Source organism: Syngnathus floridae, chromosome 13 (assembly GCF_059516105.1).
Source record: "Syngnathus floridae isolate MCC-2025c chromosome 13, RoL_Sflo_1.0, whole genome shotgun sequence".
NCBI lineage: Eukaryota > Metazoa > Chordata > Actinopteri > Syngnathiformes > Syngnathidae > Syngnathus > Syngnathus floridae.
Window position 1 is genome coordinate 12,289,400 of NC_142425.1, and position 27,387 is coordinate 12,316,786.

Here is a 27,387-nt window from a genome sequence, read left to right on the forward strand (position 1 = left end):
TGGAACCTAACGAAGAAGACGTTCGCACGGAAGTGGCTTTTTTTAATATTGTTGAGCGAACCGTAACGTCTGTTCCGCTTTTCCTGGTTTAGCGATGCTTTTCTAAATTAAAATGTTCTTTAAGGACGGTAAGTGCGTCATAATGTCTGAGTCGCCGCGAATGGGCCGGTTGACGGACGACAGGACGTGACTGGAAGAAAGAATTTTGACACTTTGTCAGAGCGGACAAGAAGTGAGCTGCAATTCCCTTCTTCGTAATTTTAAGACTCACTTACAGGTAAGAAAACGGTGTTTGGTGTTTAATTTCCTGTTTCCTCCCAAAAATTGAAGAATGCAACGGTGACTTTTGACATTCATTTTTTAACGAAATCATCGGTGTTGGTAAATACTGTGTTAATAATTAATTACATCTCGCTGATGTTTATTTTAGCTAGGACATTTTTTTTTTCCAGGATGGTGCGTACTTGTGATTGGTAGAAAACAAGAGAATCTTAAAGTGAATGTGAGGATAAATAAAAATGATCACTACTTCATCATTGTCCACCTCTCCTGTCAGGCAGGCATGGCTTCATCGCGGCTCAAGTACCTCTCTCTGGGCGTGCTGGTGTTCCAGACCACATCCTTGGTGCTCATCATGCGCTACTCCCGAACCTTGCCGGCGGAGGGTCCGCGGTACCTGGCCTCTTCGGCCGTAGTGGTGGCCGAGGTCATGAAGATTGTCATCTGTCTGATGCTCGTCTTCAAAGACCACAGTGAGTGAAAGAACCCGTTATCTGCTGCTAAATCACTCAAAAGCCAGTCCAAGGTTAACTTTGCCATCTCTCGTCAGGTTACAGCGTGCGAGCGTTCAACAGCGTCCTCCGGCAGGAGATCGTCTACAAGCCCATGGAAACCCTGAAGCTGGCCATCCCCTCGGGCATCTACACCCTGCAGAATAACCTGCTCTACGTCGCCCTCTCCAACTTGGACGCCGCCACCTACCAGGTACATGGACAAAGATGTACTTTTTGTTGTCGACGCTCACTCCTCCCTGTCCTCCAGCTCACGTACCAGTTGAAGATCCTCACCACGGCTTTGTTCTCCGTGCTCATGCTGAGACGCCGGCTGGGGATCTACCAGTGGCTCTCCTTGCTCATCCTCATGACCGGAGTGGCTCTCGTACAGGTCGGTAGCCAACATTTTCAGCATTGTTTGTTAGCATTCACCTGAGCTTAGTTTAAATTCCCAACTGAATCATCTCAGTGGCAGCTTACACGTTTGCCTCTCGTCCGCAGTGGCCGTCTGAATCCTCAGTGGTGGCGGAGAAGGCGTCAACTTCCACGGGCTCCCAGTTTGTGGGCGTCATGGCCGTCTTGGTGGCGTGCTGCTCCAGCGGCTTCGCCGGGGTCTACTTTGAGAAGATCCTGAAGGAGAGCAAACAGAGCGTCTGGATCCGCAACATCCAGCTCGGTCAGTGGGGAACTTTGTTTTGGTTTTGAGGTGCAGTTGTTATTTCTGTCCACTTGGGGTCATCATCTTCTTGTTCTACACAGTCGTATCTGTAACTTTGAGGGTTTATGGCTTTAAAGGTGGCTACTATAATACTTTTTCCATCATATAGTAACTTTTATTTTTCTATTCATGACACCTTGTGCAGGGATGTTCTGCCTGGTGTTCAGCTTTGTGGGGATGCTGAGCTTCGATGGCGACAAAGTGATGGAATTGGGGATGTTCCAGGGGTACAACGCCATCACCTGCACCGTAGTCACGCTGCAGGTCGGTCTTGCTGGCTGCTGACCGACTCCGTCTCGCTTCTGTGCAACTGTGAACGTGTCTGCCCCCCCGTCAGGCGCTGGGCGGTCTGGTCATCGCGGCGGTCATCAAGTACGCCGACAACATCCTCAAAGGCTTCGCCACGTCGCTCTCCATCATCGTCTCCACCCTCATTTCCTACTTTTGGCTCCAGGACTTTGACCCCACCAGGTAGGAACAGTAGCTGTGAATTCAATAAAGTGTCAGGCAGTGAATGAGTTGAACCTTCAAAAGCAAATCAATTCTCTCTCTCTCTCGTCGGCAGCATCTTCTTCCTGGGAGCCGCCCTGGTTATCGGTGCCACATTCCTCTACGGCTACGAAGGCAAGAAGCCGGCCAATCCCAGCAGGGCGTGAGACGGGCGTGGGCCCAGCGCGATCAAAGGAGGTCAGTTCCTATACACAATAGGAACAAGTAAAAAAAAAAAATAGGTCAAGCACAATTGCTGGCGACACCTTAAGTGCCTCTGTTGGGAGCGGGAAACGTTCTTGCGCAATCACGCCATCTGTAGCAATAATGTCATCACGTGTTACTGAAGAACGGCTGCTGGTTAAGGATTCCAGTTACGTCATAGGAAATCCTACAATTAGGTTCTGAAATGAAATTTCCTCCCCGCTAAACCGTAAAATACAGGATAACCTTGACAAGTCAACTTTCGAAAAACTTTCTCAATGCCCATCTAGGCTGCAGTCTGTGGCGCCAACGTCAAGAATGGGCGTTCAAGCGGCCATTTTGCTTTGTTGCCAGGCAACCGATTTTGAGCGTCTTTGCTCAACATGGCTACCGAGTCGCTTGAGAAACACTTGAGGGTGAATACCCCACCGACGCTGTTACTAAGAAATGAAGTCGGTTACAGTGGATGTAAATAATGACGCTTTTGAAACGATTCAGTCAATTAAGAAGATTCATTTCAATGAGTGATCCCGTTTGATCGTGTAATTTATTGTTAATGTCGGGGGGGAAATGTGGTCCCCCCCTTTTTTTTTAAATGCTGATCAGAGATTGATGAGGTTTTATTTTGAAAAGCTTCATTTGATTGTAGTATTTGAGTGATGATTATTTTTGTCTCAATTACTACTAAGATGATCATTTCAGGATGCTTGTGCTGCTTTTCCTGATAATCTTTCATACGCTGCAACTTTAACCCAGTGCATTTAAGAAAAAACATGTTTGCCATGTAAAAGTAGTGATCAGCCGCATTTCATTTCTTTATAGTCTTTCATTTCTTTATCTACCTCATCCATTCCGTATTCACATCAAACGCATAATTTGACCAGCGCAATTGATGTAAAAGTATGTTTCAATTGAATTTGTTTTCTCATTTCAATCATATTGTGAGCCTCATGGTATATTTGCTCAAGTCATTTGAAAATGACTGCGACAATAACAATAAAAATAAAAGGCCAATGAGTTTGCTAAAAGTTGTTTCCTTTTCAATGTCTATATGAGGTTGAATCGAAGCATTTGAACTCTTTTTTTTTTTTTGGGGTTTAGCAACAAGAATGAATCAATTCTTCAATGTTCTTGGTATTTGTTTTAATGAGTTCCAAAACACTGCATGCTAATGCCGGACGATCGTAGACGAGAAGTTTGATGTCCTTCAACACATTGTAATGCTACCATCCAGTCACTTTAATTTGAGATCAATTAAATTAAAATGTCGACACCGGCCGGGTCCTTGGAGCGACCTTTGAGGCAGTCTTGTGTAACTATAAGCAGCAATCTGACTCCATTGTAGAAAAGACACAAGCCTCCACACATTGAAAAGCACTTATCAAAACTTAGCGTGATTGACGCATTTGTGCTCTCCACGAGTATCTTTAAGGCTGATAAGCTTGATTAGTCTTGGCCCGAAACGGGCTTTCTGTACCCAGCTCTACTTGGGCGGTATGACGATCAGCGGAGGTCCCCTGGTGGGCCTCCACATGAGCACTTGTGCATCGTTGGCGTTGGGCCTCCCCATGGCGTTGGCCGGGATGGGCTCCACGCGGCTCAGCACCCGCGGCTGCTCCTGGTGGAGCCTGCCCACCAGCCGCGCCCTGGAGCCCAGAGGCCGGGTCGGGTCCACGGCGATGTCCACCCTCATGCGCCACTTGATGGCGTGGAGGAGGATTTTCTCCTTGGAGGTGGCGTTGAGCGCCACCAGCCAGGTGGTGAAGCTCTGGTCACGCTTGATGTCGGTCAGCGCCGGCTGGTCCGATCGGCTCACCGGCACGGCCCAGGTGACGCTGGGGTAGAAGTTGTCATTCATGCTGACGGTGAAGCGTGATGGCTTGGAGGTGGGGCCCACGATGGTGACCGTCTCCGTGGTGTTGCCGTACCACGGGTAGCTAACACCGTCTGAGTCACTAATGGCCCGGACCAGGCCTTGGCGCAGCTCGGGCAGTTCCCAACTTGACCTGCGGGTGGCGACACAGTGACCGCGATCATGCATGTTACACATAAGGGGGAGCACTTTTTTCGGGTTAAGATTCAAAAGTTGCAAGTGTATTAATTTAATCAGAGAAGGAAAAATGTTTTTGAAATTGCTATAATAATCTATAGGTGGAAAACAGTTGACTTAACTAATAAATTCTAAAAGTAAAAAAGGGGTGAAAAGAAGAGATAAAAATGCAAAAAAGTAAATTAATAAAAATGCATCAAGAGGAACATTTGTGCACGCAGCAGGTGAGACTCCCGCATTCAGAAGCACACCCACACGTTGTGTTCTTGTGACTTTGGCACACAAGTAGTCGTGGGGAGAGAGAAAAAAAATGCAATATGAATCGTTTTTCCATATTCCAATGCAATTAAGCTTCGTTGAAGACTGAATTGTGGTTTTAGGTGAGAATGTGAGTGCAAATGCTTGTTTTTTGTTTACGTGTCCTGTGATTGGCCAGGAAATAGGAAGTGCCATGCTAGCGTCTCTATTAGTTGCATCAATCCACTGAATTATTTATTATGTTGGCGTCCCTTTAATTGATCAATTACGTTTAGTAAGACAGTTTACAGTCAACTGGAGCCAGAAATTATGGGGAGATTGTTAATGAGAATATATTACTGACTTTTAATCGCTGTTTCTTCACAGTATCTTGCGGCTGGAAAAAAAAAATACATGAAAAATGTGTGATGTGAAAAGCAACAAACTAATCAAAATACAATAATATGAAATAATAAAACATGTTTGAAAAAAATTAACTAGAAAAAGTAAAAAATATGAAAAGAAAGAAAAGAAAAGAAAGGCCTAAAATACAATAAATTAAAAATACACAAATATTACTTTTAAATCAAATCACATCGATCAAATCTAGGAAAAACAAATTACAATATGTATGAAAGTAAGAGAACTAACTGGGAAAATACAAGAACAAATTAGACCCACGCCGACCCCGGAACTCTGTCATAAACCTTGGACCCCCTCCACCACACTCACATGCCGACGTCTCCGTAGGTGTTGTAGAACTCCATGTGGGTGCACGCCTGGATCCAGCCCACCACCCAGGTCTCGTTGCGCGGGATGGGTGGCATGACAACCCGGGCCGACGCTTTAAAATAGGGTGTTTTGTAGCGCAGCACGATGGCCGAGTCCTCCTCCACGGCCGTGGGGCGGTGGTCGATGGTGGCCGCCAGCTCGCACACAACCACGTTCTCCCTGCGGACGCGCGACTTGTTGCAGGCGATGCTCTGGAGGCAGCCCATGACGACCGGCCACCGCCGCCGGGACCACCGCCACCCGATCCAGGCAGCGTTCACCGCCTCTCAGGGGGTCGACGCTTTTGCTCCCCTCCTGCCCGGAGCTTCCCCACCCTTCGCCCGGGCGGGCATGTCACGGAATGCCGCAGGTCGGGCGTCAGTCATCGGATGCTGCGGCTGCTCGCTCGTAGCCGGTGCCGACCGAACCCCGGCCCCGGATGTCGGTCAGTCCACCGGCATCCCGCGTGTCGCTGTTCAACCCGGTGTGGTGCTGAACTGAACGTGACGCGATACGCAGACGTGACCGACACACCTCCCCTCCACGTCGTTTGACTATCTTTTATTTTGAAGATCAATCCAACTAACATTGGCATGAGGAAACGAACTCATGCCGCCAAGTTTCTTGTCTAAAACGGGAAAAAACAGCGTTGATATTGACAGTAATCATCTCCTTAACTCAAATGTAAATATAAGCATTTCTGAAGTGTATGGTTAACGATTGTTAAATAGGTTCAGAATTTCTTTTATTGTGAAGGCCACTTAAAGTAAAAAAGGCGTGACGTCACTTCTATGCGGAAGTAAGCCTCGCCTTAACCAAATGACTTGACTCAAAACGAAACAACGTGATTGTCAGCGTTAATATTGTTGTATCAATATTGTGAGCCCCAAATATTATTTCTCACTTGGTGAAAATGGTAAGTACCTCGTACCTGTTATTTAAGTGTTTGAATGTGTTCAGCTAATGCTGTTGATCCGCTATTTTGCGTTCTTTTAATAAAAGATGTGACTATGTATGTGCACATTTTTGTGTTAAACAAAACAAACTGGTAATACAGACTCCTGGAAACTTTTTATGCGCAATAATGAAATATTTGTACTTTTTACCTCCCACGAGTGCCCTGAAAAACTTAAGATTAAAGTGACTGTTTTCTTGCAGGTTTCCACTGATTTCAAAGGGCTGATCCAAAGGTTTTACCAGCTGCAGGCAGAGCGTCTGGAGACCTACCGACTCTTTGAGGAGTACGTTTGCGTGTACTGCTGCTCATTCTCTTGTCGAGGTGCAAAGGGGAGAGCATTAGGAACTGTTCCAAATAGCAGTTGAGATCTACAGGTCATAGGTTATATACATTTATAAATAATGTAAATTATTCCCACAAAAGCCTGGCATTTGAGCAGGGGTGTGTAGACTTTTTATATCCACTCTATAGTCAACAAATCCTCATTTTCAACCCACTGAAATGAAATTAAATCATTTCACGCGTTTGCAGAGGACACGAGGCCTACCTGAGGACGGGGCCCCACTATGACTTTGAGCATTACAAGCAGCTGGTGCACCAGATCACGCTGGCCTTCAACGGCATCTCCAAGGAGGTCTTGGACATCAAGGACAAGTTCCGGCTCCACTTGAACCGGACCGACCTCTCGGATCACATCGATAATTTGCAGTGCAAAGAGAAGCACAAGCTCCAACTGGTAAGTCTGTTTGACAAGGTTTTACAAAATAAAAATATTCTTTATCAAAATAAAAAACACCAACTATTGAATAATAGGATTTTAATGCATGTTTTACATAAGGCTTCCTCACTAATGGTACACTGTTACCCCCTAGTGGTAGTCAAAAGAATCACATTGCTTAGTTGCATGTTAGCCAAATACCAAAATGACTAGTCATGTTTCACTTGCTGTTAAAAAACAAACTTTGTGATGTTTTTCAGACAGCTCAGCTGCAGCTGGCCCGGCAGCAGGCTCAGGACCACCCGGAAGACCAGGACGCTTGTCAGGAGAAAATCCAGCAGCTTAAACACGAGTAAGCGCCATCTCTGTTGCCACGGTTACGAAGTGGCCCTCTGATCACACGGGTCCAATGTGATGTTCTTGTGTGCTTGGAATGTTCAGGATCATCAAGACCCAAGAGGCCCTCAGCGAGATCATGCAGGACTTCAAGTATGACTCGGAGGAGAGCGATTGACCGTCGGTTCAATCCCCTTCAGTCAGCTTTTGGAGTTTATCTGTAAATATTTTCAGGGGAATTTCATTGTAATTTACATATTGATATAATTCTATAGGATCTTACAAATTCAACAATTTATACTTGCGAGTATTATTTCATTATCTGTTTACATTTGTTGCTCCATGTTTAAATATGTGTTGCTTCAGAGTGATGGCTATTTTTTTTTTGTTGCTCTTCAATGGCATTTTCAACTGTGTTAGCATTAAGCTAAATGGACGTTAACTAAGGGACAGCTGTGTTTGTTGTAAATATACATATTATTTTTGTAATATATTTAGTTAGACAGTAAACTTCAATTTGGGGTGGAGTTAAACAGCTCCGTTTGGTTTATATTTCTTTTTTAAGAGTTGTCATCTGCCAAACTGCTCCTTGTTTGATGCATTTTATTCATATGAAATCAATAAAGTACCTTTACTTAAAAGAAAAACTTTTTTTTCCCTTCTACATTTCGAATGTAAACACGCTTGTTGGGTAGGTTTACGCAACAGGTGTCATTGGAAACTCCGAGCTGCGCGTGAAGGCGTCGCCCGTGAAGACGTAAGCAGACACCTCCCGTGAAGGCATCATGCGTGTCTTTTGGTCTCTTCGAGCGCTCATTTCCCAAACGGGGAAGTCGAGAGCAACCACGGCGATCATGTCTGTGCAAAAGGTCTGGCTGTACCTTTACACGGGCTACATGTTCCTCTTCGTGCTGTGCGTAAGCGTCGTCCTCCGCGTCGTCCACGTGCTTTCGCCAACCTTGGCCAAGAAGGTGGTCTTGAAATTGAACGAAAATACTTCGATGAACAAGAATCCAAATTTCACCTATGACGACTGGGGGCCCACGTTCTTCACGTTGAAGTTTGTCAAAACCGCGTGGGAACACATGTGGGTGTCCCTGGGTCAGAAGGCGTTCGTGGGGGAACCAGCCCCGGACTCGTCCGTGGTCACCATGGATAAGCGCGAGAGCAGCATCTGTAACTTCCTCAAAGGTGAGTCCAATCGGTAAAAATAAAAAAAAAATGCAATCATACATTTTCCAATTCAAAATTTATTGTAAATAGTGACACGTTTGTTGTTGTTGTTGAGGTGGTAGGCACCCGTGACGTCACCAACAACAGACCAACGGAAAAAAAATGTGGAATTCTATTTTTCATAAATATGACTTTTTAGTTAAATACCAGAATGTAAAATTTCTCATTAACATTTATTTTATGCAAAAGTATTTTTAGTAAAACATTTTTTTTGCTCATCCATCATTTAGCCGATATAAATTATTCATTTTTCTTAAAAAATATATAATTAGTTTGAAGTGCATGCGAATCCATATCTTTCTTCAATGTTGGGCGTGCAGGTTCGAGGCCTCTGGTGCTGAACTTTGGAAGTTGCACCTGACCCCCATTCATGTTCAAGCTGGATCTATTCAAGCAGCTCATCCTGGACTTCGGCGACATCGCCGACTTTCTTATCGTGTACATCGAGGAGGCGCACTCAAGTGGTGAGCGCATGCAGCCAATCAGTAATTCCCAACTCTCAATACAATAATAATCCTTCTATAATTTGGGACACAGATGGTTGGGCCTTCACCAACAACATTCAAGTAAGCAAGCACCAGAGCCTGGAGGACAGGATTGCTGCGGCGCAGATCCTCTTGAAGGAAGATCTACTTTGTCCCGTGGTGGTGGACCAAATGAGTAACACGGCCTCCGCCGAGTACGGCGCGCTGCCCGAGAGGCTCTACGTGCTCCACAAAGGCAAAGTCCTCTACAAGGTGAGCCAGATATTAGCAATATTGATTATATATATATTTTTTGCCGTGATGGGAGAAGAAGAAGCATTTCCCCTGCTCCATTCTCAGCTTTCTTTGCACCATGCAAATGTTGTGATTAGAATCGCGGCCAAGAGGGCGTCGACGTGCCTTGGCTCATGCAATCGCGTGTCTAGGAGCCTTGAGAGCACGGCAGATAGCTGTGGAATTTCTTGGCTCTTCCCCAGGCTGACACAAACCTTGCCAAAAAGTATGAGTCAATAGAATCCTCTATTGTTTTGACAGAATGCTCTGATGTGTTTCTGTTGTTCGACAAACGCCGGAGTAAAAAAAAACTCATTATGGCTCAATTATCTGCCAATAATTATGACTTGGCGAGATGTTATTTAAACAAGTAAACACAGGTTGCCATGAAAAAAGCAACTATGTCTTAAATCATTTATATTAGATACAATTTAGATTGTGTGTGTGTGTGTGTGTGTTGCAGGGGGGCATGGGGCCTTGGGGCTACAAACCACAGGAGGTCCGCTTGGTCCTGGAGAAGCTCAAGTAGGAAGGAAGACAAGTAGACTCGCTTTTTATTCAAGAGCCACTAATACTTACTAAACACCATTTTCTCATTGAGCTTGTTCGTCTTTGCCCATCTGATGCGCTGCCCCTGGCAACACACACACACACACATACACACACTTGCGTGACGTCTGAAGTTCATCTCAACTGGTCTGTGTTTCTTGGTGACGGCTACAGATCAAACCTTCCGGTCTCTGTGGCTTGATAAAATGAAATGTAAACTTTTGAAATGAACGCTCAGCTGTGACAAAGTGATTTAAAGCGATCGATAAATCGATCGGATTTGAACTCGGTTGTTATTACCATAAGTGATTTTAACAGTAAGGACTGCAATTATCATCAAAACAGACGATTACATGACGATTATGGCACAAACCTCCGGTCGCTGTAATTTGAAGGCTTCCAAGTTGCCTCGTCTGTGACCGATGTCGGCCATATTTCTTCTATTACAGTCTCGCAATAAAAGCTTCTGTTTCCAGTTTCACTTGCGGCTCAGTTTTGTTTCATTTTAATCCAGCACAGGAGGTTTTGAAATTCATGTTTGTAAAATTGACATGTCCGCTTGAATGAGTTCTGTATAATCCAAAAATGCTTTTATAGCTCAAAGCGAATCAAAGGAGTCTTTTGAATTTTGACGCTCATCCCTGAGCTAATACGGCTTACGATAAGCCTTTTTAGAGCTGGAAAAAAAAACATGACCAGAAATGAAAAAAAAAATGCTAATAATTGGCTTATGTTGCTTAAACACGGCATAGCTAGACAAAAGAAAAAGGCAAGTCAAAACAGGCGTGCAGCACCAACGACCTCGCCGGGTCAACAGGTTCATCGAGTTCCTCATGTGGCTCACAAACTCCTCGGAGTGATTCAGAACTTGATATTTTACGATAACTTGCGGCCCTTGTATAGTTTTACGACCCTTATTATTATGGATCTGTTCTTGGCAGGGCTGGGAATGGATTTGGAACATGATTTACACGGCAAATAAAAATGTTCTAACAGTGCTATCGGTGTCCGTTGGCCGAGGCTAAATGGTTGCGAGTGTCCGCTGATACGCTGGAGTGGAAAATCCCTGTTTTTCCTAACCGCATCGTTTCCTGTATTGACATTACAGTGACATGTCGTTCTCCAGCTTTTGTTTACTGTCTGGAGACAATCTGATCTGTGTACCATATGGGTCATGCAGTTTGAGGAATGTGATGCAATCCGAGTCGCCACATATTATCACTGTCCAATAAAAAGCAACGATTCAACGATTTTTTTGGCTGGGGGGGGGTTCAATTGGATTAAAAATCGCTCGTGAATCATCTCAGTAGCCTGAGGTCACTGTCTCTGTTTCACTTTGTTAGACGTGAGCCCAGTTGGTAACTAATGGGGACAAAAGTTGTTGTCCCGGGGGGATTATAATCATTTAAGTTATCGCTTGATGTGCCCGGTGATTGGCTGGCGACCAATCCCGGGTGTTCCTAATCACCGTAATGAGGCCAAACAAATATTTCATGTATAACAAGCCACAAGATTTTGTGTTTTGGCGCCGTCCAACTTCACGTTGTGGCTTGATTTTGGGTCAATTCCAAATATCGAGTTTTGATTTTGCCAATTTGCCACAATATTAGCGGAAGTGACAGTGGGAGCCACAAAGGACGCTCTGTGCTGCGACAGAAAACGGGGGCAATGGCGGCTATTACTGCTGAGGGTATAATTAGGATGAGGTAGTGAACAGAGGGTCTGTTTGTGATGCCGTCACATACATTCAGCAAGCTCTTGTTTCACAGGAAGTTTGGCTGCCGCCCAGCCAGGTCACTTCCTGCCGAGGGAGGACTTGTTGGACTCGTTGGACCCGCGCTGAGCCAGAACATGTCCTCTGGTTTTGTCTGCATAAGTCAGCAAGTTCAACATCTTAGGTAACATAAACAAGCTTTCTATAAGGCCTGAGGTTCTCAAAGTGTGGTGTGATGGCTCCCTCTAGTGGCAGCAGAAAGAATTACAGTAGAGATCACTTATGTTTCTCTTTTAAGTTCAATATTTTTGCTTTTAATGGTTTAGAAATGCTTTCAAAACGTTCATCTGTAAACGGTACTCTAAAAGTGTTTTCATTTTTTTCATTCTGTCACTGTTTGTTTTGCTGATGAGTGACAAATTGCACAGCAGGTGGCGGTATATAACAAAAAGCTGTAATTAACCAATAAATAAAAAGAATGAGGAAGAAGGGGGGGGGAAATGACACAAAGGACAAGAGAGAAGAAAGAATGCTTGTGTTTGGTTTGACAGCTCCTGGATGGATTTACACTCAGGATCCGACTTGGATTGGAGTCTAACCTTGGCCACAATGCAGAAGTTCAAGTAAGTCATTTTTAAACGTTTTGGTTGGAGTTAAAACCAGCAACAGTTTGTACCTGCTGCACTGCACCGTTCAAATTGGTTGTTTGCAAATAAGAGAATGTTTTGTTTCCCAAGAAAGTTTAACATCTGTTTAGCAGAATTAAAAAAAAGTCTTGAGATGAGAAAAAGAACTTTGGGGGAACATACATGACTTGATGAAAACTGGAGACAGATCAAGCTAACGATTTGTATTAAAGCCACATTTTATTCCATGCCTCAGTTGAATGATAATGTCTGTTAACTGTCTAATAAATAGCAATCGTGTCCGCGGCGTCCATATGTTCCCAGTGAATGGAAAAATTGAAAATATAATAAAAAATAAAAACAGACACTAGAAGTTAAGTTATTGTAAAATTATATTAACAATCAATCTTTCCTCAATTTTAAGATAAAAAAAAGAAGCAAAAAAAGGACAACACAGAGCAGACGTGTAATGTTCACAGGAAAGAAAAAAAAATCTGAAAAAAAAAAAAAAAACCCCTCATCACATTTACAAGACTGCTGCTTGATAAGTTTGTAACGGCGCCGACTCACTCGCGATGACTGTGCCAATATACGGAGTCCAAAATATTATCAATATATTACATTAAAAAATGTGGACAAATAATTAAAGACCACAGTGGAAGAAAAAAAAAAGTTTAAAAGCATGAGTCCACTTGGGGGCAGCACTGGGTCGCATGCTGAGAATGTCTAGGGAAAGCCGGTTTAACATTTATTTTACTAGAAATCCTTTTTTTATTTTTGCTACTATGCTACTTTTGGCCTTCCAGTACATAATTACTGTGCTAGACAAGTAACACTTGGACACGACTAGGAAAAAAAAAAAAATACCAATAAGGCTTAGTCGATCCACGTTGAATTGTCTATCGAGACCAGCGAGCTTTCTAGTAAAATGTGGGATAAATGTTCAAACGGCTTCCCAAATGTGTGTATTCGTTGGGCCGCGTCTGAAAGTCAGATTGACTTACTGGGAAAGGTAAGAGCAGTCAAAAACTAAAGGAAAAAAAAATCCTACATTTTTAAAAAAGGTCTAAAAAATATACCAATATTTGGCAGTTAATTCACCAGTCGAATTTTGATCAGGTTGTTGTCCAAAATCGATGGAGTCCGAACTACAGTGTTCCCCCACTGATGGCAACATTTCCATTTGGCCTAAGAAAAGCTTGCCTTTTCTTGGCACCGAAGCACTACTTATATTCAGCAGGACTTTAGACTCCTCCTCCTTCAATTCAGCATAGTTCATTGCGACCAAGATGCTACAAAATGGCGTCAAAGCACTATTTGTTCAGATTTCACAGTGCTTTGTGCATGGGCACACAAAAAATGGCAAATTGAACAACTAGTGCTTTTGAAAAAATCGGCTGTTTAATCATGATCATATTCTGCGAGATGTTAGAGTTAGCTTGACCTCAAAAATCCGTATTGGCTGGGTCGTAGTAGATTTCTGAATAGGTGGGGGAACACTGTATGAGGGAAAAAAAAAAAAAAAAAAAGTGTTCCAAGCAACGAGGTGGGCACGTATGGCGAGCAGCACCCAAAAAAAAAAAAAAAAAGCTCACAATGCACATGTATGTACACTCTCCAGTGTTTGAAGTGGACCCGATGGGGACAATTCCTGCGCAAATTCTGTCTGGGAAAAAAAAAAAAGCAAAGCATCGCTCTCTCTTACTGTATCGTCGGGGTTACGTGTCGCCATTTTGTTCCGCGAGAGACATTTTCTTTGCCCGTCTTTCTGACGTGGAGTTTGGATCCCTGATTCTTTGCTGATGCCTCTGATCGAATGGGGGTTCGAATCCTTGGAATGATGGCAAATTACGAAGGGTAAGGCTGGCAGGGGGGAGGGGGGGGGCAGAGGAGAGAGACAGGGGAGTCACACGCTCATCGTCATGGTTGGAGAGTACTGCAGAAGAGAGTTAGAAGATCAGTTACCCAAATCCTATTAGACCAGCAAATCACAAACGGGAGGCTAAGTGGGTGTGAGCTTACGTTCTCGCTCTGAAACGAGTGGAGGAAGTTCCCACTCAGCTCGCCATCATCCCTCGGGGTCCCCGGAGGATTGCTAATGCCGCTTAAATTGTTTGGAGAATTCTGAGGAGAAAAAAATATATATATATTATTGTGTAGATGCGCAGGGTTTGATCACACGGCGAGATTTACCTTGTTCATTCCGTCCAAATCGCCGGAGCCTAAATAAATAAATCTTATTTGAATGCCGATATCAGCACTTTCTACTTTTTTCGCATCTGGTAATATTTTGAAAGTGTGCATTGCGGCAGGCGGTGTTACCTAGTGACCCGTTCATGTGGTGAGGTTCCATCCCAGCCATAGCCCCCAGGGGTCCGTCAGAGCCGGGGCCCATGGGGAACTGAAGCGGAAACACAATGTGTGGGATTGCACGAAGAAAAGCAGCTACAGTTGCGGCCGCAATCTCAATGGAACTTACATTATTTCGATTGCTGGGTCCAGTGTTGATCATGGTGTACAAATTGTCACCAGAATTGTTGGAGTCTGATTAAAAAAAAGAAAAAAGAGATAAGCATTCATGTTGGAGGTCGTGGAGAATGTAAAATATGAGTGTTCACCTGCGGGACTGGGCATGATGGGCGTCCCTGGTGGTCCTCCTCCAGATGCTCCCTTCAGAAAAAATGACATCATTAAACACCGGGAAAATTTTGGGGGGAAAACGAGCAAAGATGTTTTCTTACCCCGTACGCGCCGGGAGACGGTGACGAGTAAGGCATCTGAAAGAAACAACAGCCGCCATTACTGACTAGAGAAGGCTAAAGTGTCATCATGGCCGCCGTTTCCGATGACACTCGTTCCTGGCGGGAGCCTCGCAGCACATGAACTCTTCTGTGCGGTTGTGTGTTTACTCACAGAATTAGCATTGTTAGGGTTGGGCCACGGCCGACCGGTCCCCGGACCCCTGGAAGGCAAAAGCAATGTTCAACCTGACACTTGCTCTCTGTGTGGAAAATTTGAAGTGACGTGAAGGCTCACATGTTGACTCCTGGCATGCCGGGGCCCATGGTGTTGTGTGGGGGCCTCATCCCGCCACCAAAGTTCTGACGAGACATCACGTTGTTTTATTTGGCGTTAGTGCTAGCAAAGAGACAATCTAGCGTTACCTGCGGGCCGGGCCCCATGGGCCCCATTCCTCGAGGGCCGCTCATTCTCTGCATGGGCCCCAAGTTAGGATGACCTAGTGGGAGGAGAGGAGACACACCTTCACTTGAACGGACTCAACACCCAAATGCGTGCCTCCTTTCTCCCCCCTCGGAATATTTCGAGCGCTGACAGAGGAAACGGGAATGATCCTTACCTTGTGGTCTTGTGGGGTCCATATTAGGCAACATGGGATGCGGGCCGGGTCCTCCCCCTGGTGGCTGCGAAGGACAAATGCATCATGTGAATTTGTCATTTCTAATGGATGATATATATATTTTTTTCAATTTACGGCACCTTTATCTAAGTTAATATTGCAGATATTATCACGTGACAGAAGTCAGCCAACCACCAGGGGGCAACGCACTAAGTCTTTATTAAGCAAGGCAAAGGAATTTAAACGATACAATAGCATATTTATCCGGTTAAAAAAAATTAAATTTCTCAAATGGTCATTTCAACTTGTTCTGTTTTTTTCTTCCGCTTTTTGTGTGTTAGACTTCTACCTGGTTTGCCATCCTGATGGGGGGACCTCTCGGGCCGCCGGCGAAGCGAGGCGACATGAAGGACTGCGACACAAACAAGACATCTGCGTGAGATTTCCATTCAAAGCCTAAAGGCTCTTCCTTCCTTCCTCTCCGTTGTGCGAGCAGTGAGCGTCAAAAGAGCGAAAGCGCCACCGAAACGACGGCGAACGGCAAAACAAGGAGGGCCGCAGAGGGAAAGGGAGCGTTACCTGACTGTGGGGTCCCATCATATTGTTAGGGGGAGGAGGCTGAGGGTGAGGAGAGCCCTGGGGACCGGGAGGACCCTGCGGCATTGCACAAAATGATGGCAAAAGAGAGGAAAGGGGAGGGTGAAGAGAGAAAGAGGGGCAAAGACAGAAAAAGAAAAGCAGGGTTACTGCAGGGCAGAGGACAGTTGGAGCGAGAGATGCAAAAAAAAAAAAAAAGCAAGAACAGAATAAGCTGGCTATCGTGTTCCTGGAAGCTAAGCAGAGAGGAGCAAGCGAGTGAGACGTGGAAGAGGATGTGGGCTCTCTCGCCTGTCAATCAAGGAGAGGAGGAACCTTGCTGCATGCAGCATGTCATCAACGCTAATCAACCCCCCAAAATAACAGCATCAATTAGGCTCCGTGCAATTAGCCGTACACGAACACTTGACGCGAAACTCTGGGAAGAGAAGCAGGCATCCGAGTTTTACACACTTATGAAGGATTCCGGATTGCGTAACCCCTCAAGAGATATTTGGCCTCGTTCCGGTTTTGTTTTCACCCCGAGCCTTGTCGTAGGACTGCATTATGACTGGAATTTGAATCGTGAGGCAATATTTTGGCAAACAGTAGTCAGCCAACCACTAGGGGGCGAACTAGTGCATCAAGGAGTCTCGTCATAGCTGCAAATTATGATTGTGCTCTGTCATATTATATTAACAGTATTGCATTGGTAAGTTTAAAAATGTGTTGGTCATTTTATTTTTTCAATTTATGACTCGTTCTTTCTATTTTAGTTCATTTCATTTACTGTACAGAAAAATTAGAACATTTTTACAGATGACTATTTTGGATGGGATCTATTTAAAAGACTTTTTCAGAGTTAATATCATTGCTTCATTGCGCAGTTACCCAACGCTTCTCGAGATATTGATCTGACAGTAGGTGCAGCCTACTTCCATTTCTCCATTAAGGGGAAAATGGCCGCGCCACGCCTTCCTGTTTACAGCACTGGACGGCCCGTGCATACTAAACATCTCTGACGTTTACAAGTTCACCAAGCAGAGTCAAAACAAAACGTTCCTTGGCTTTTGCGGCAAGTTAGTGACGCTGCTTTCGTAAAATCCGAGCAAGTTTCCAAAAACCCCTCAATTCTAATTTTAGCAGCAGAGATGTTATGAAAATGAAATCTTGTCGTTCAAAAGGCTTGAAACGAAATGTTCCCAGAGCTGTTAACTTAATGAACAAGAGGCCAGACTTAAGATGACTCAATATGTGTTCATGCTAATTTGACATTTTGTCGATTATGTGAGCAAGCACGCAGGTACACAAAAAAACGGAATCCTACGCACGAGTCACAAAATTGGATCATCAGTATTGGAGAACAGAGCCTAAGTGATTAAGAATGAATGAATGAATTTTGGGGGGAAAATTTTCTGGTATCAGTGAGGCGAGCGTTGCGCTGACCTGGAAAAACCCAGGTGGCATGGGTCCTCCTGGCATGCCGTCACCAGGGGGCATCCCTCCCATTACGGGGCTGGGGGCCGCCGCTGCACTCTGAAAACAAAAAAAAATCATTCCAGTCAGCCATTTTGAACTGAAAAGACGTTTTAGTAGCAATTAAGAGGAACTGAGGTTTTAGGTGCCAGCTCGACTTTTTGGTTTAGAGTGTGCCGATCCACGATGGAGCGCCTGAGATAAGCATCAGGAGGGACTCGGTGAGTCAGTGGCTCCACAGCCGAGGCAGACCGGAGCGATTTCCTGCGCAAACCGCAGGCCTAATTCACTAATGTGCCATTTGCTTTGGTCACACACACACACACACACTCCTAATTGCCCGCGTCTTTTTCTTCCTTGTAGCGAAGGCAACATGAGATGTGCTAATGCCTCCTAAGCGGCAGCGTTGTTGGGCCTTCCAAAGAGGAGCGACGCAACGGGAGGAGTCCATTTTGGATGGCACGGCGACAAGGAGTGGCTACGACGGCAGGCTCGGACGTCGCATCGAATATGCAAACGCTGACGGGCACTAAAGACATTAGTGGTCAAGAGCCGACACACGTATCTACTACCCCCCCCCTTATTATTATATCGGATGGGCGCAGGCTGCAGCTGCAGGACCACTGTGAAATACCTCAGCCGGGAGAGAAGTGAGGCCAGAAAGAGAAGTGGAGGCCCCGACACCTCCATGATGTGCAAACAAACACGCATTTTGTAGGTCTTTACACCTTGGTGTTATGGGAGAGAGAGGGGGCACAAAAATGTTTAAGCGGGCATAGAAGGATTTATTTGATTTTTTTTTTTTTGTTACTTGAGGTAAGAGCTAAGTGTGTCACCAGGGGGGCGGAGTCATTGTGACCTAATTAATACCACCTGTGTCTACCTGGAAATGTTCCTTTTGCTTGGCACAGGAAGAGAGGAGCTGGATGCTAGTATTTCTGTTGACTGCTAGTTTTTCTGTCCAACCTTTTGTTCTTCTTAAATGTAAATTTTGAAGTATAATTGATTGAAGAGTCACGTAAGCAGCGGCAAATTGCACTTAAGTCTTCAAGCTTCCATGCAAGATTTTGCATTTCAGACATGCTCCTTTCCTACTCGACAAGGATTGTTCTACTTCACTGCGGAGGATAAAGAATATATGCCGGTGAGTATTGCCTCAACCAGCTGGAAGAATGTTTTGGGATAAATTGTACTCGATAAAGGAGTCGCAAGTCAAAGCAAAAATCCCGTAAACAGGATCACTTGTATCTCAAAACACTCTACCGTCCTGTAAACATTGAGCTTTGGATCGGAAGCGATTCAGAACACAGATCGAATAAACGGCATGAGAGAGAAATGTTTGGAGAGACCACCCAATTGCCGCCTCCTGACCCAACCAAGTCTTAACAGCCCCTCTCTTCTTCCCTTAGAATCAACAGTGCAGAGAAAAAAAGGCCCCATGTTTAGCTTGTAAATGTTTAACCATTACTCAACGTCGTAAAAGCCGGCCCGGATCCCGACTGGACTTCTCCGGTCCCGCCCCCTTTCGCCTCGTGCTGCTGGATGGTGGGCATATGCCACGCTGCCGACCCCCCCTTCCCTTTTGCCAATCTGGCCCTCAACTCCCCTGACAGCCATCAATCAGCCGCCGACGCCATGGCGACGGGGCCCCCCAGGGAGCGCTCGGCATCGCCGGCGTGAGTACACCAGGGCTTTACGAGCGCCGGCGCGCACCAACGCACCTCCCCCACGCAGACAATGGCTACGCTCCAAGCACAAGTACTGTCCACACACACGATAGTCTGAGTCATTATTTGCGATTTTTTTTAATCCGATGAATCTATCAATTGACATAAGCAATCGACAGATGACTCAATTATTAAAATAATTGTTAGTAGCAGCCTTAATCGTGACTAATTAACTACTTCGGATTTGCAACAAAAAGCAAGTAAATGGACTAAGCGCTGTCTTGTAACCCAAAAAAAAAAAACCTACGCAAACTGGGTCACTTGTAAATCAAGGTGCAATCCTCAGTTTGCAAACCGCACGACACAAAGCGAACGGAAGAATGTCGTTTGAGCCAACGAGCCCGCCTGGCAATCACGAGGCAAGTCGTTATTTAAAGGGCAGTGTGCCGCTGCTGACGCTCGCCGAGCTCCTAGGTCACCGGCAGGACCAGAAGGTCCGTTACCGTGACAACTATCTGCTGAAACCCGCCTCTCCATTTTAGCTACCCCTCCCCTCCCGCCCCCTTCCTGCCTGATGAGTCAACCCCCCTCTCCTCTCCCGAGCGCCGGCGGGCGAGCCGTCGTGTTTTTCTGCTGATGCCGATGAAAGTCTTCTAATTGACACTTGCTTATTTGACCGGCACGATAAAACCTTACAAAACGCATCACAATAAAAAAAAAACGGGATCCATTTAAAAAGTAACACGCAATCACAAAAGTGTCATTGACCGGGTGTGCGATTCATACGTTGTGGATCTAATGTCCGTCTCCCCCTCGCTGCTAATCAATTGAGATGATTCCATTGCGAGTTAATATGCTTCTATGCGTACAGACGGCTCTGACAAGCTGACATCAGCATCTTTTTCCCAGAAACCAAATAAGCTCCTCCGTCGGTTGCGTCACCAACAGGGCAAGATTACGGACAGAGTCAGGAAAAAAAAAAAATCATTGAGATTTTTTTTGTCATGTAAAATATCAATGATCAATAAAGTTTATGGTAACTTTATTTAAAAAAAAATCAGCAATTTCAATTAATGAAGCAATTGAGGTCAAGTGAGGTCAAGAGCACAACTTGAGCCGCAACCGGCCAAGGCTGTTGATCCAGTCTGAACTAGTTTGCCGTCTAACGTACAAGTCATCTTGAGTAAACTCAAAACCGGAGTAATTTTCCACATGACCAATCAAGGAATTTGAGTTATTTAAAAAAACAGAAAATGGAATTCCGTGCTGGGCGATGCAATATGAACGCCACAACACATGAACAGACTACTCACATAGTCGTGGAAGGCTTTGGCTTCACTGGAGTGGTCACATGTTTCTCTCCTCTCCGGCGCAGCGCAGTACAAGTCCCAGAATACACTGAGGACGACACGTGTTGACGTGAGAAAAACATCAGCGCGTAAACAATCCCCGGCCGGACGTGTTTACACGGGCAGACGAGATCATCGGCGCTTACCACCACCAGGAATGCAGAAATCCAGGGGGTTCTCCGAGTGTTATGTTCTTCTCCCATCGTATCTGGGGAGAATATTTGGAATTTTAAAACACTTTATATTAAATGATAGAAAAATTATTATCAGTATTGGGTCGATACCAGTTTTATTTGAAGGTATCGGGTAATTGTGGGGGTTGCCGATACTGCCACAGATACTACTTAAGGCCCCCCCCCCCTCTAAAAAAAGTCATCCTCGCCAGTAGTCGGCGCTATACTGCGACAATTTGACACATTACCTAATTGTCATCTGCAGGTATGAGTACTTCCGAATATTTATATCGGTCTGAAAATGTGAGTCAGTCAGAAAGTGCAAGATTGAAAATATCCACCAAGGGCACCTACCTCTGACAAAAAGGTCTGTGCAGACTTTTGTGCTCCTATGTGAAGCAAATACTCATAAACGTAGAGAGCTAACCTGTGGGAAACAAACCAGATTTTTAATTCAAGCTATATAAAAAAATATATTCGTAAGACAGTCATTCTCCTACATCACTACACTACTGCACACTTGCATTATTTTACTAGTGAGGACAAAGAGCTTACTAGTTCATGGAAATTGACATTGAATAAATGCTCAACCAGCTTTGTTACTATTAATGCACCATAGTTTACTAACAAGGTTTTATTGCATAGTAGTAAACCCAAAATTGCACTAGTATCGGGTAAAAAAAACACCTTGCTGGCAAGACACGGGCTTTTCTAGTTTTCTCAAGTCGTTCTACTAGTGCACTGAATTGTCGTACTACTAAGGAGTTAACTAGTTATTACACGACTGGCATTCACTAATACAGAATAAATGCTCAAACGTCTTCCCATACTCGTGCAGGCCTTGTGAACAATGGCTGCCAAGCAAGGCTGTGGCACAAACACTTGCATGGGGCTCCGAACACAAAGTGTGGCGGAGGGGAGAGCAACAGTATATCGTGCAGAAATGACACAAAACGTCCGCAAGGAAGGCTTGACGAGAAGATCGAAAGCAAGCTTGGAAAGAGCTCCGCACGTAAAACAATATAGTGTGCAGCCAGGCGATGTTATTGTTTTCTACCTTTCGATTCGAGCCAAAATGTCACACGAGTGCTCGTTATTCAAGTCGCTATTTACAGGCGGAATATATGGTTGGAAAATTAAATTGAAATTGGGACAAAAGGGGATTTTGTTTTTTAAATAGGCGGCGATAGACAAGGCGGTTCATTCAATTCTATTCTCGGTAGCAGGAAATCGCCTCTTGCTAGCCTGTCCAGCGAACAACAGGCAAGTTGCGAGGGGAGGAAAAAAAAAAGACGGCACATTCGTCACTATTTCTCGCCTTACTTTTCTCGTGCTTGGACGTCCGACGGCACTGGGGTTCCTTTGCCTTTTGGGAACATTGTTTCTTGTGGTAGAACAGTCGGTTTTCTTGCTTATTTTTGGTTGTTTTTTTTCCCCCCTCACCACTCTATTTCATCTGTCGGTTCATCGCGACCCTCTCACACTCCAACCGCACTACACTGGTCCTCCTCGCTCGATAACTCAACCGAGCTTGGTCCATGCAGGGGGCGGAGACAAAGGCGGGGCTAGCGTTTTGATTGATAGTCTTGCTAGCCAATAAGCGTGTGGGACTTTATTTACTTTTTACACTGTTTATTGAGCTGATAATTGCGTCAAACAGTTTTTGTTTAATACATTAATTTCACTTAATTGAAAAGCTACAAAAGTACAACGTCACATTTTTGTAAAGATGAAATTACTGTAAGATACTTGGCTACGTTGCAATGCAAAGTATTCACTTGTATTATAGAATTTACTGCCCTTTCAAAATGAGCCAGAAACAGACAACTAAAATGTGCAAGTGTAAATAATGAGTAAATATAAATTCCGCCTTAAAACTTGCAGCGCGCTCTTCCAGTTTTATCCCTCCCTCTTTTCTCCTTCCAAGCTCGCTCTCTCTCCCCCTCCTGTGGCGAGCGTGTTGTAACAGTAATTCGGGTGTGTGTTGTTATTTAAGAATGGGGAAATGGAGCAAGAACCCCCTTCCGGGTTGCTGTCTTTCCATTTGAAGGACTGTCAACTCGTCTTTGAAAGCCGGAGTCCCATTTTTCTATCGGTAAGTTACTTTTTGCGATCTTTAGAGTTCGGCAAACTCTTTTCTTTTCTTCTTGGATCACACAGACAAGCTTCAAATGTTTACGACAGCGTTGTTTAGCCCGTATTACACCTGAATTAAGATGAAAGGTCATTGCAAGGATAAATCCAAATGCATGACCTCTTCTGCAACGAATGTCGTGTGCAATTTGTTTGTAGCAGTTTGGTTGTTGCGATTTTGTAAAACGACTTGATACAAGTGCCAACCTGCAAATGAGAGCTCAAGAGTGAAGCGACCTGCAGTGAAGTTGGGTTTGAGGGTGTGCACACTTATGCAAAAACATCATTTCCGTTTTTTCCATCACGTCGCGCGTCTCCTGTCTGCACAGCGTGGGTGAGCAATGACGTCGGAGGAGGCCAAATGCGTTGGCGCATCGGTGGAGATTGGCGAGGGCTACAGGAATCCCACCGAAGTCACCATGAGTCAGATTGTGCTGCCCTGTCACGCCAATCACCGCAGCGAGCTGAGCGCCGGACAGCTGCTCAAGTGGATGGACTCCACGGCCTGCTTGTCAGGTGATCAAATCGAAATCCAGGATAAAACTGATAAGACAATGACCAAATGTAACCTATCTATAGAGCTAACCTCATGGATTGTTTCTTTGTTGTTGTACTTTGTACTGCTCCTTCCCAGTATTATCAGAGCATAGTGGAGCTCAAAATGCAACATGACCTAAGTGGAACTCTAATTCGCAAACATAAACGTGCAGGAAATTGCACAGAAAGTGAATAAATGGAGTTGGAAAAAGTTTCATACATGTTTAATGTAGCACCTAATACAGCCCCCCCCCCCAATAAATAAATAAATAAATGGATTTTCAATGATGGATACACAACAGAAAATCAACAAAATACGTATTAATTCAAATTGAAACGTAAAAATTGCATTCTACTACATTGCAATGTGGATTTTATTGCGATTACAGCCGAGAGACACGCAGGCTGTTCCTGTGTCACGGCGTCTGTCGATGACATCCACTTTGAACACACCATAGGGTAAGAACCGAATCAACACCGGTCATTGGGCTTGGTAAAAAATGTTTATGATCCCAAGATAAGATAAGCGGCTTATCCTATGTTGATGCCATCATCACCCCTTTGTGTTGATTGTAAGCTTGTTTGTGTTGCAGTGTGGGAAATGTAGTCACCATCGTAGCCAAGGTCAACCGAGCCTTCACATCCAGTATGGAGGTGTGTGCTCCTTACTGATTTTACCGTTAAAAATATTCAAGTTCACCCCTTCCTTATTTCCTTTTTAGGTTGGCATCATGGTGACATGCGAGGACCTCTACACTGACACTCACTGGAGGGTTTGTCAAGCCTGTGCCACTTTTGTGGCCAGGAGAAGGGAAACGGGAAAGGTAGGAACGAAATTCTCATGCAATGAAAACATTTTTGGAGAAGCCCCTGATGGGTGTCCCAATACTTTTGTCCACCACAGGTGCAACTGAAGCAGCTGACCCCTCAAACACAAATGGAGCAGATGGAGTACAGCCTGGCAGCAGAGAGAAGGAGGATGAGGCTCATCCATGCCGAGATCATCACAGACCTGCTGAGCAGCAGCACGGCACAGCTCGGTATTAACTCCCGCCCCCCGATTTGTTTTGATCCGCATCGCACAACCCCAATAAGGACATTCTATTGTATGCAGGCGAATGCCAAGAGTACCAAGACGCCGTGCCGGCCGAGCGTACCCGAGTGGAGAGCGTGGAGCTGGTGCTGCCGCCCCACGCCAACCACCAAGTCAGCACCTTCGGGGGCCAGATCATGGCTTGGATGGAGAATGTAGCCACCATTTCGGCAAGGTATGGGAGGACTAAACCCCTATTTAGCAGGGGAGTAAAGAGGTCCAGGGTGCTTGCTTCAAGCTGAGGGGAGCTGAATTTGACCAATAAATCGCTGCAAAGGAATTTATTGTCTCTCTCCTTGTCATTATAGTCGCTTGTGTAATGCCCATCCCACCTTGAGGAGCATCGACATGTTCCATTTCCGTGGCCCGTCCCACATCGGCGACCGACTGGTACTGAAGTCAATTGTGAACAACGCCTTCAAGCACAGGTTAGTCTTTTGCCAAAATAATATAACAATAAACCGTCACGAAGAAAGCCTCCTATGTCGATTGCAATTAGAAGAGGGTGTGCACACTTTTGCAACACCGTTAATTTGATGTTGCAGCATGGAAGTGGGAGTGTGCGCTGAGGCCTACCAGGGTGGAGAACCTCAGCGTCATATCAATAGTGCCTTTATGATCTTTGAGGTCCTGGATGCTAATCGGAAAGCGCGCACGCTACCTCGGATAAGACCCGAGCCTGTGGTGAGTCAGCCATTTTGTTTGTAGTCGAAGCGATACAGCCAAAGAAATCCGGTAAAATAAAGACTGTTGGGATAATTATAAACGTCAATCAAATTTTTGTTTTTGTTTTACAGGACGGTAAACGACGTTATCAAGAAGCTATTGCCAGAAAGAAGATCCGTCTCGATCGGTGAGTGGAAGTAGCTGAGGTAGTTTTCTCAGCTCATGAATGCTCAGGTTTACAAAAACGCATGACGCTCCTTTATTAAAATTTAGATTACATTTCAATTTGCTTCAGATGAGAAGTAACGCTGTGTGCTCAGCGTTTGTGTCGTGCAGCGGAATCTTTTGTTCCGCGTCCTCAGCATGTGACATAGAATGTTAGTGCTGAGCCCAGCTGGCCGGGCATAATACGCCAATTGTTTCCAGCTTTCCTTCTAATCTCATTTTTATTCAGCCCAACATCGGACCCACTCCAAGAATGTTTTTCTATTGCTTTTGTTTTTTTCTTTCTAGAGTAAATGCTTGCTTGTGTGTGCAGGAAATACATCATCTCCTGCAAGCAAAATGAAGTGCCTCTGTCCGTACCCTGGGATCCAAGCAACCAGGTATGAGTCATTCCGAAGACGCAATTCCACATGTCGGCACTCGAGCGAAGAAAATGAGTTTGACAACCCTGTTTCGCTTTCCTCGGTCAGATGTACTTGAGCTACAATAACGTCTCCGCTCTGAAATTGATGGACACCGTAAACAACTGGGTGTTGACCTCGGAAAAAAACAAAGTGAGGACTAACTCTTAACACTTAACCCTCATCGGCCATTTTTGACCTCATTCGTTTTCTCCATTGATTGCCATTCATAGGTCAGACTGTACACGTTGGAGGAGAACCAGACGCTGTGCTTCAAAGTGGAGATGAACGTGAGCGTGTCGGCCGAGCAGACCTTCCACCTTCTCTCGGATCTCGGGAGGAGAAAAGAATGGGACCGCCATTATCAGTCAGTCACTTGTTGAAAGCGAGCGATGTCAGCTTAATGTTTCATCGTTAACTACATGTTGGGATTTCCCGCAAGGGCGTGCGAGGTGATCACGCAGGCGGACGAGGACGACACCATATATCGCGTCAGGACGCCCTCCACCCGAAAAGGGGGCAAAGGTCAGGACTTTATCTTGCTGGCATCTTGTCGGAAACCATGTGATGTCAGGTATGTTGTGACACGGTGTGCTAAAGTTTGAACAGCGCTGAGCTGAGAGTTTTGACCCTCGTAGGGATCCGTATCTGATCGCGTTGCGATCCGTCACGCTCCCCACTCACCCGCCAACTGCGGACTACGACAGAGGAGAGGTTCTCTGCGCCGGATTTACAATCTTGGAGGAATCCAGCGCGGTCACTAAGGTTCTGCATTTGCCAACATTTTGCACGCCGCCATTTTGTTTATTTTTTTAACTGTGATTTGTGTAGAAAAACAAAGTGCTGAGAAATAATCTGCTTTCTTTCAGGTCACCTACTACAATCAGGCCACACCAGGAGTTCTTCCCTACATCTCAACAGACATTGCCGGACTGTCCTCGTCTTTTTCCAGCGCTTTTTCCGCCTGTAGTGACTTCCTTGAGGCCAACAAGGACTGCTTGGCCGCATCAACTCCGCAGGTCACAAATGCAGCAGATACTCTGCGAAAGGAACCGTAGTATTCTCTCTTGCATTCATATTATGGGCATTTGTGCCAAGGAAATACCGCATGTGGTCAAACCTCGTTTCAAGGGCATAGGATAAACAGTTATTGCGCAAGATTGCACAAGGATGCCTTTTATAGCTTTAACGGAACTGTCTGGAAAATGAAATTGTGCAATAATTATTAATCTAGTAGATTATATTGTCCTATTTCATCTCATCTTTCTGACAATTAGTGTAATTATCACTTGTGATTGGTACTGGTTAATGTTGAGTTTGAGCATGACATGGCGATATAACAGAACATAGCCAAGTAGCAGCGACAATAAATGTTTTTAAAATATTAAACAAGCCATATTGTCAGTTGTGTACTCCAGAGGAATGCTGACAATAAATTGAGAGAAAAAAACATTTTGGTATATAAACAGAAGTCACAAATAAAGGTATAATCTGTTTTTGTTTTTTGTTTAAAGTTTTTGTATTGTGATCCTATCAAGCCTGTAACACTGTTAATGCATAAAATAGTAAAAATAATTTTACGTAGGAAATTTGATTAAA

The 27,387-nt window shown here is 44.9% G+C and overlaps 6 protein-coding genes across 13 annotated transcripts; 4 read left to right on the forward strand and 2 right to left on the reverse strand.

Moving 5' to 3' along the window:
• Positions 1–23: 23 nt before the first annotated feature.
• slc35a3a (solute carrier family 35 member A3a) lies at positions 24–3,212 on the forward strand. 2 transcript variants are annotated; one of them, XM_088394932.1, is made up of 8 exons: positions 24–277; positions 557–752; positions 830–984; positions 1,042–1,164; positions 1,275–1,449; positions 1,637–1,755; positions 1,829–1,962; positions 2,057–3,212. In XM_088394932.1, exons 2-8 carry the CDS (start codon positions 563–565, stop codon positions 2,145–2,147), a joined length of 987 nt encoding a protein of 328 aa, XP_088251058.1. In that variant the 5' UTR covers positions 24–277; positions 557–562; the 3' UTR covers positions 2,148–3,212. The 2 variants fall into 2 exon arrangements, with proteins under 2 accessions (XP_088251058.1, XP_088251059.1); XM_088394933.1 differs by having other exon boundaries at positions 561–752.
• Positions 3,213–3,312: 100 nt separating this feature from the next.
• On the reverse strand, positions 3,313–5,781 carry fam78bb (family with sequence similarity 78 member Bb). The gene is made up of 2 exons (XM_088394934.1): positions 5,204–5,781; positions 3,313–4,190 (listed from the first exon to the last, which is right to left on the reverse strand). Exons 1-2 carry the CDS (start codon positions 5,467–5,469, stop codon positions 3,668–3,670), a joined length of 789 nt encoding a protein of 262 aa, XP_088251060.1. The 5' UTR covers positions 5,470–5,781; the 3' UTR covers positions 3,313–3,667.
• Positions 5,782–6,023: 242 nt separating this feature from the next.
• On the forward strand, positions 6,024–7,901 carry rex1bd (required for excision 1-B domain containing). The gene is made up of 5 exons (XM_088393781.1): positions 6,024–6,158; positions 6,401–6,483; positions 6,732–6,936; positions 7,179–7,270; positions 7,360–7,901. The coding sequence occupies exons 1-5, from the start codon at positions 6,156–6,158 to the stop codon at positions 7,430–7,432; spliced, it is 456 nt and encodes a 151-aa protein (XP_088249907.1). The 5' UTR covers positions 6,024–6,155; the 3' UTR covers positions 7,433–7,901.
• Positions 7,902–8,030: 129 nt separating this feature from the next.
• Positions 8,031–10,275, forward strand: dio1 (iodothyronine deiodinase 1). The gene is made up of 4 exons (XM_088393780.1): positions 8,031–8,445; positions 8,808–8,951; positions 9,025–9,224; positions 9,709–10,275. The coding sequence occupies exons 1-4, from the start codon at positions 8,040–8,042 to the stop codon at positions 9,772–9,774; spliced, it is 816 nt and encodes a 271-aa protein (XP_088249906.1). The 5' UTR covers positions 8,031–8,039; the 3' UTR covers positions 9,775–10,275.
• Positions 10,276–11,577: 1,302 nt separating this feature from the next.
• Positions 11,578–27,287, forward strand: acot11b (acyl-CoA thioesterase 11b). Of its 5 annotated transcripts, none has more exons than XM_088393766.1 (20): positions 11,578–11,692; positions 12,060–12,131; positions 15,834–15,928; positions 17,908–18,688; positions 22,730–22,828; positions 23,196–23,382; positions 23,793–23,862; positions 23,997–24,057; positions 24,126–24,227; positions 24,308–24,443; positions 24,518–24,671; positions 24,805–24,924; positions 25,042–25,180; positions 25,294–25,349; positions 25,701–25,767; positions 25,858–25,941; positions 26,022–26,155; positions 26,231–26,362; positions 26,427–26,553; positions 26,658–27,287. In XM_088393766.1, the coding sequence occupies exons 6-20, from the start codon at positions 23,208–23,210 to the stop codon at positions 26,844–26,846; spliced, it is 1,746 nt and encodes a 581-aa protein (XP_088249892.1). In that variant the 5' UTR covers positions 11,578–11,692; positions 12,060–12,131; positions 15,834–15,928; positions 17,908–18,688; positions 22,730–22,828; positions 23,196–23,207; the 3' UTR covers positions 26,847–27,287. The 5 variants fall into 5 exon arrangements, with proteins under 5 accessions (XP_088249892.1, XP_088249894.1, XP_088249895.1 ...); XM_088393769.1 differs by lacking the exon at positions 11,578–11,692 and adding an exon at positions 18,954–19,220 and having other exon boundaries at positions 11,985–12,131; XM_088393768.1 differs by lacking the exon at positions 15,834–15,928.
• ssbp3b (single stranded DNA binding protein 3b) lies at positions 12,356–22,259 on the reverse strand. Of its 3 annotated transcripts, XM_088393776.1 has the most exons (18): positions 22,057–22,256; positions 21,088–21,160; positions 20,707–20,768; positions 20,525–20,609; positions 17,515–17,604; positions 16,072–16,146; positions 15,842–15,904; positions 15,493–15,556; positions 15,299–15,372; positions 15,171–15,235; positions 15,048–15,096; positions 14,876–14,911; positions 14,753–14,804; positions 14,614–14,678; positions 14,457–14,535; positions 14,328–14,356; positions 14,157–14,258; positions 12,356–14,070 (listed from the first exon to the last, which is right to left on the reverse strand). In XM_088393776.1, the coding sequence occupies exons 1-18, from the start codon at positions 22,110–22,112 to the stop codon at positions 14,041–14,043; spliced, it is 1,149 nt and encodes a 382-aa protein (XP_088249902.1). In that variant the 5' UTR covers positions 22,113–22,256; the 3' UTR covers positions 12,356–14,040. The 3 variants fall into 3 exon arrangements, with proteins under 3 accessions (XP_088249902.1, XP_088249901.1, XP_088249903.1); XM_088393775.1 differs by having other exon boundaries at positions 14,457–14,678; positions 22,057–22,259; XM_088393777.1 differs by lacking the exon at positions 16,072–16,146 and having other exon boundaries at positions 22,057–22,253.
• Positions 27,288–27,387: the final 100 nt, after the last annotated feature.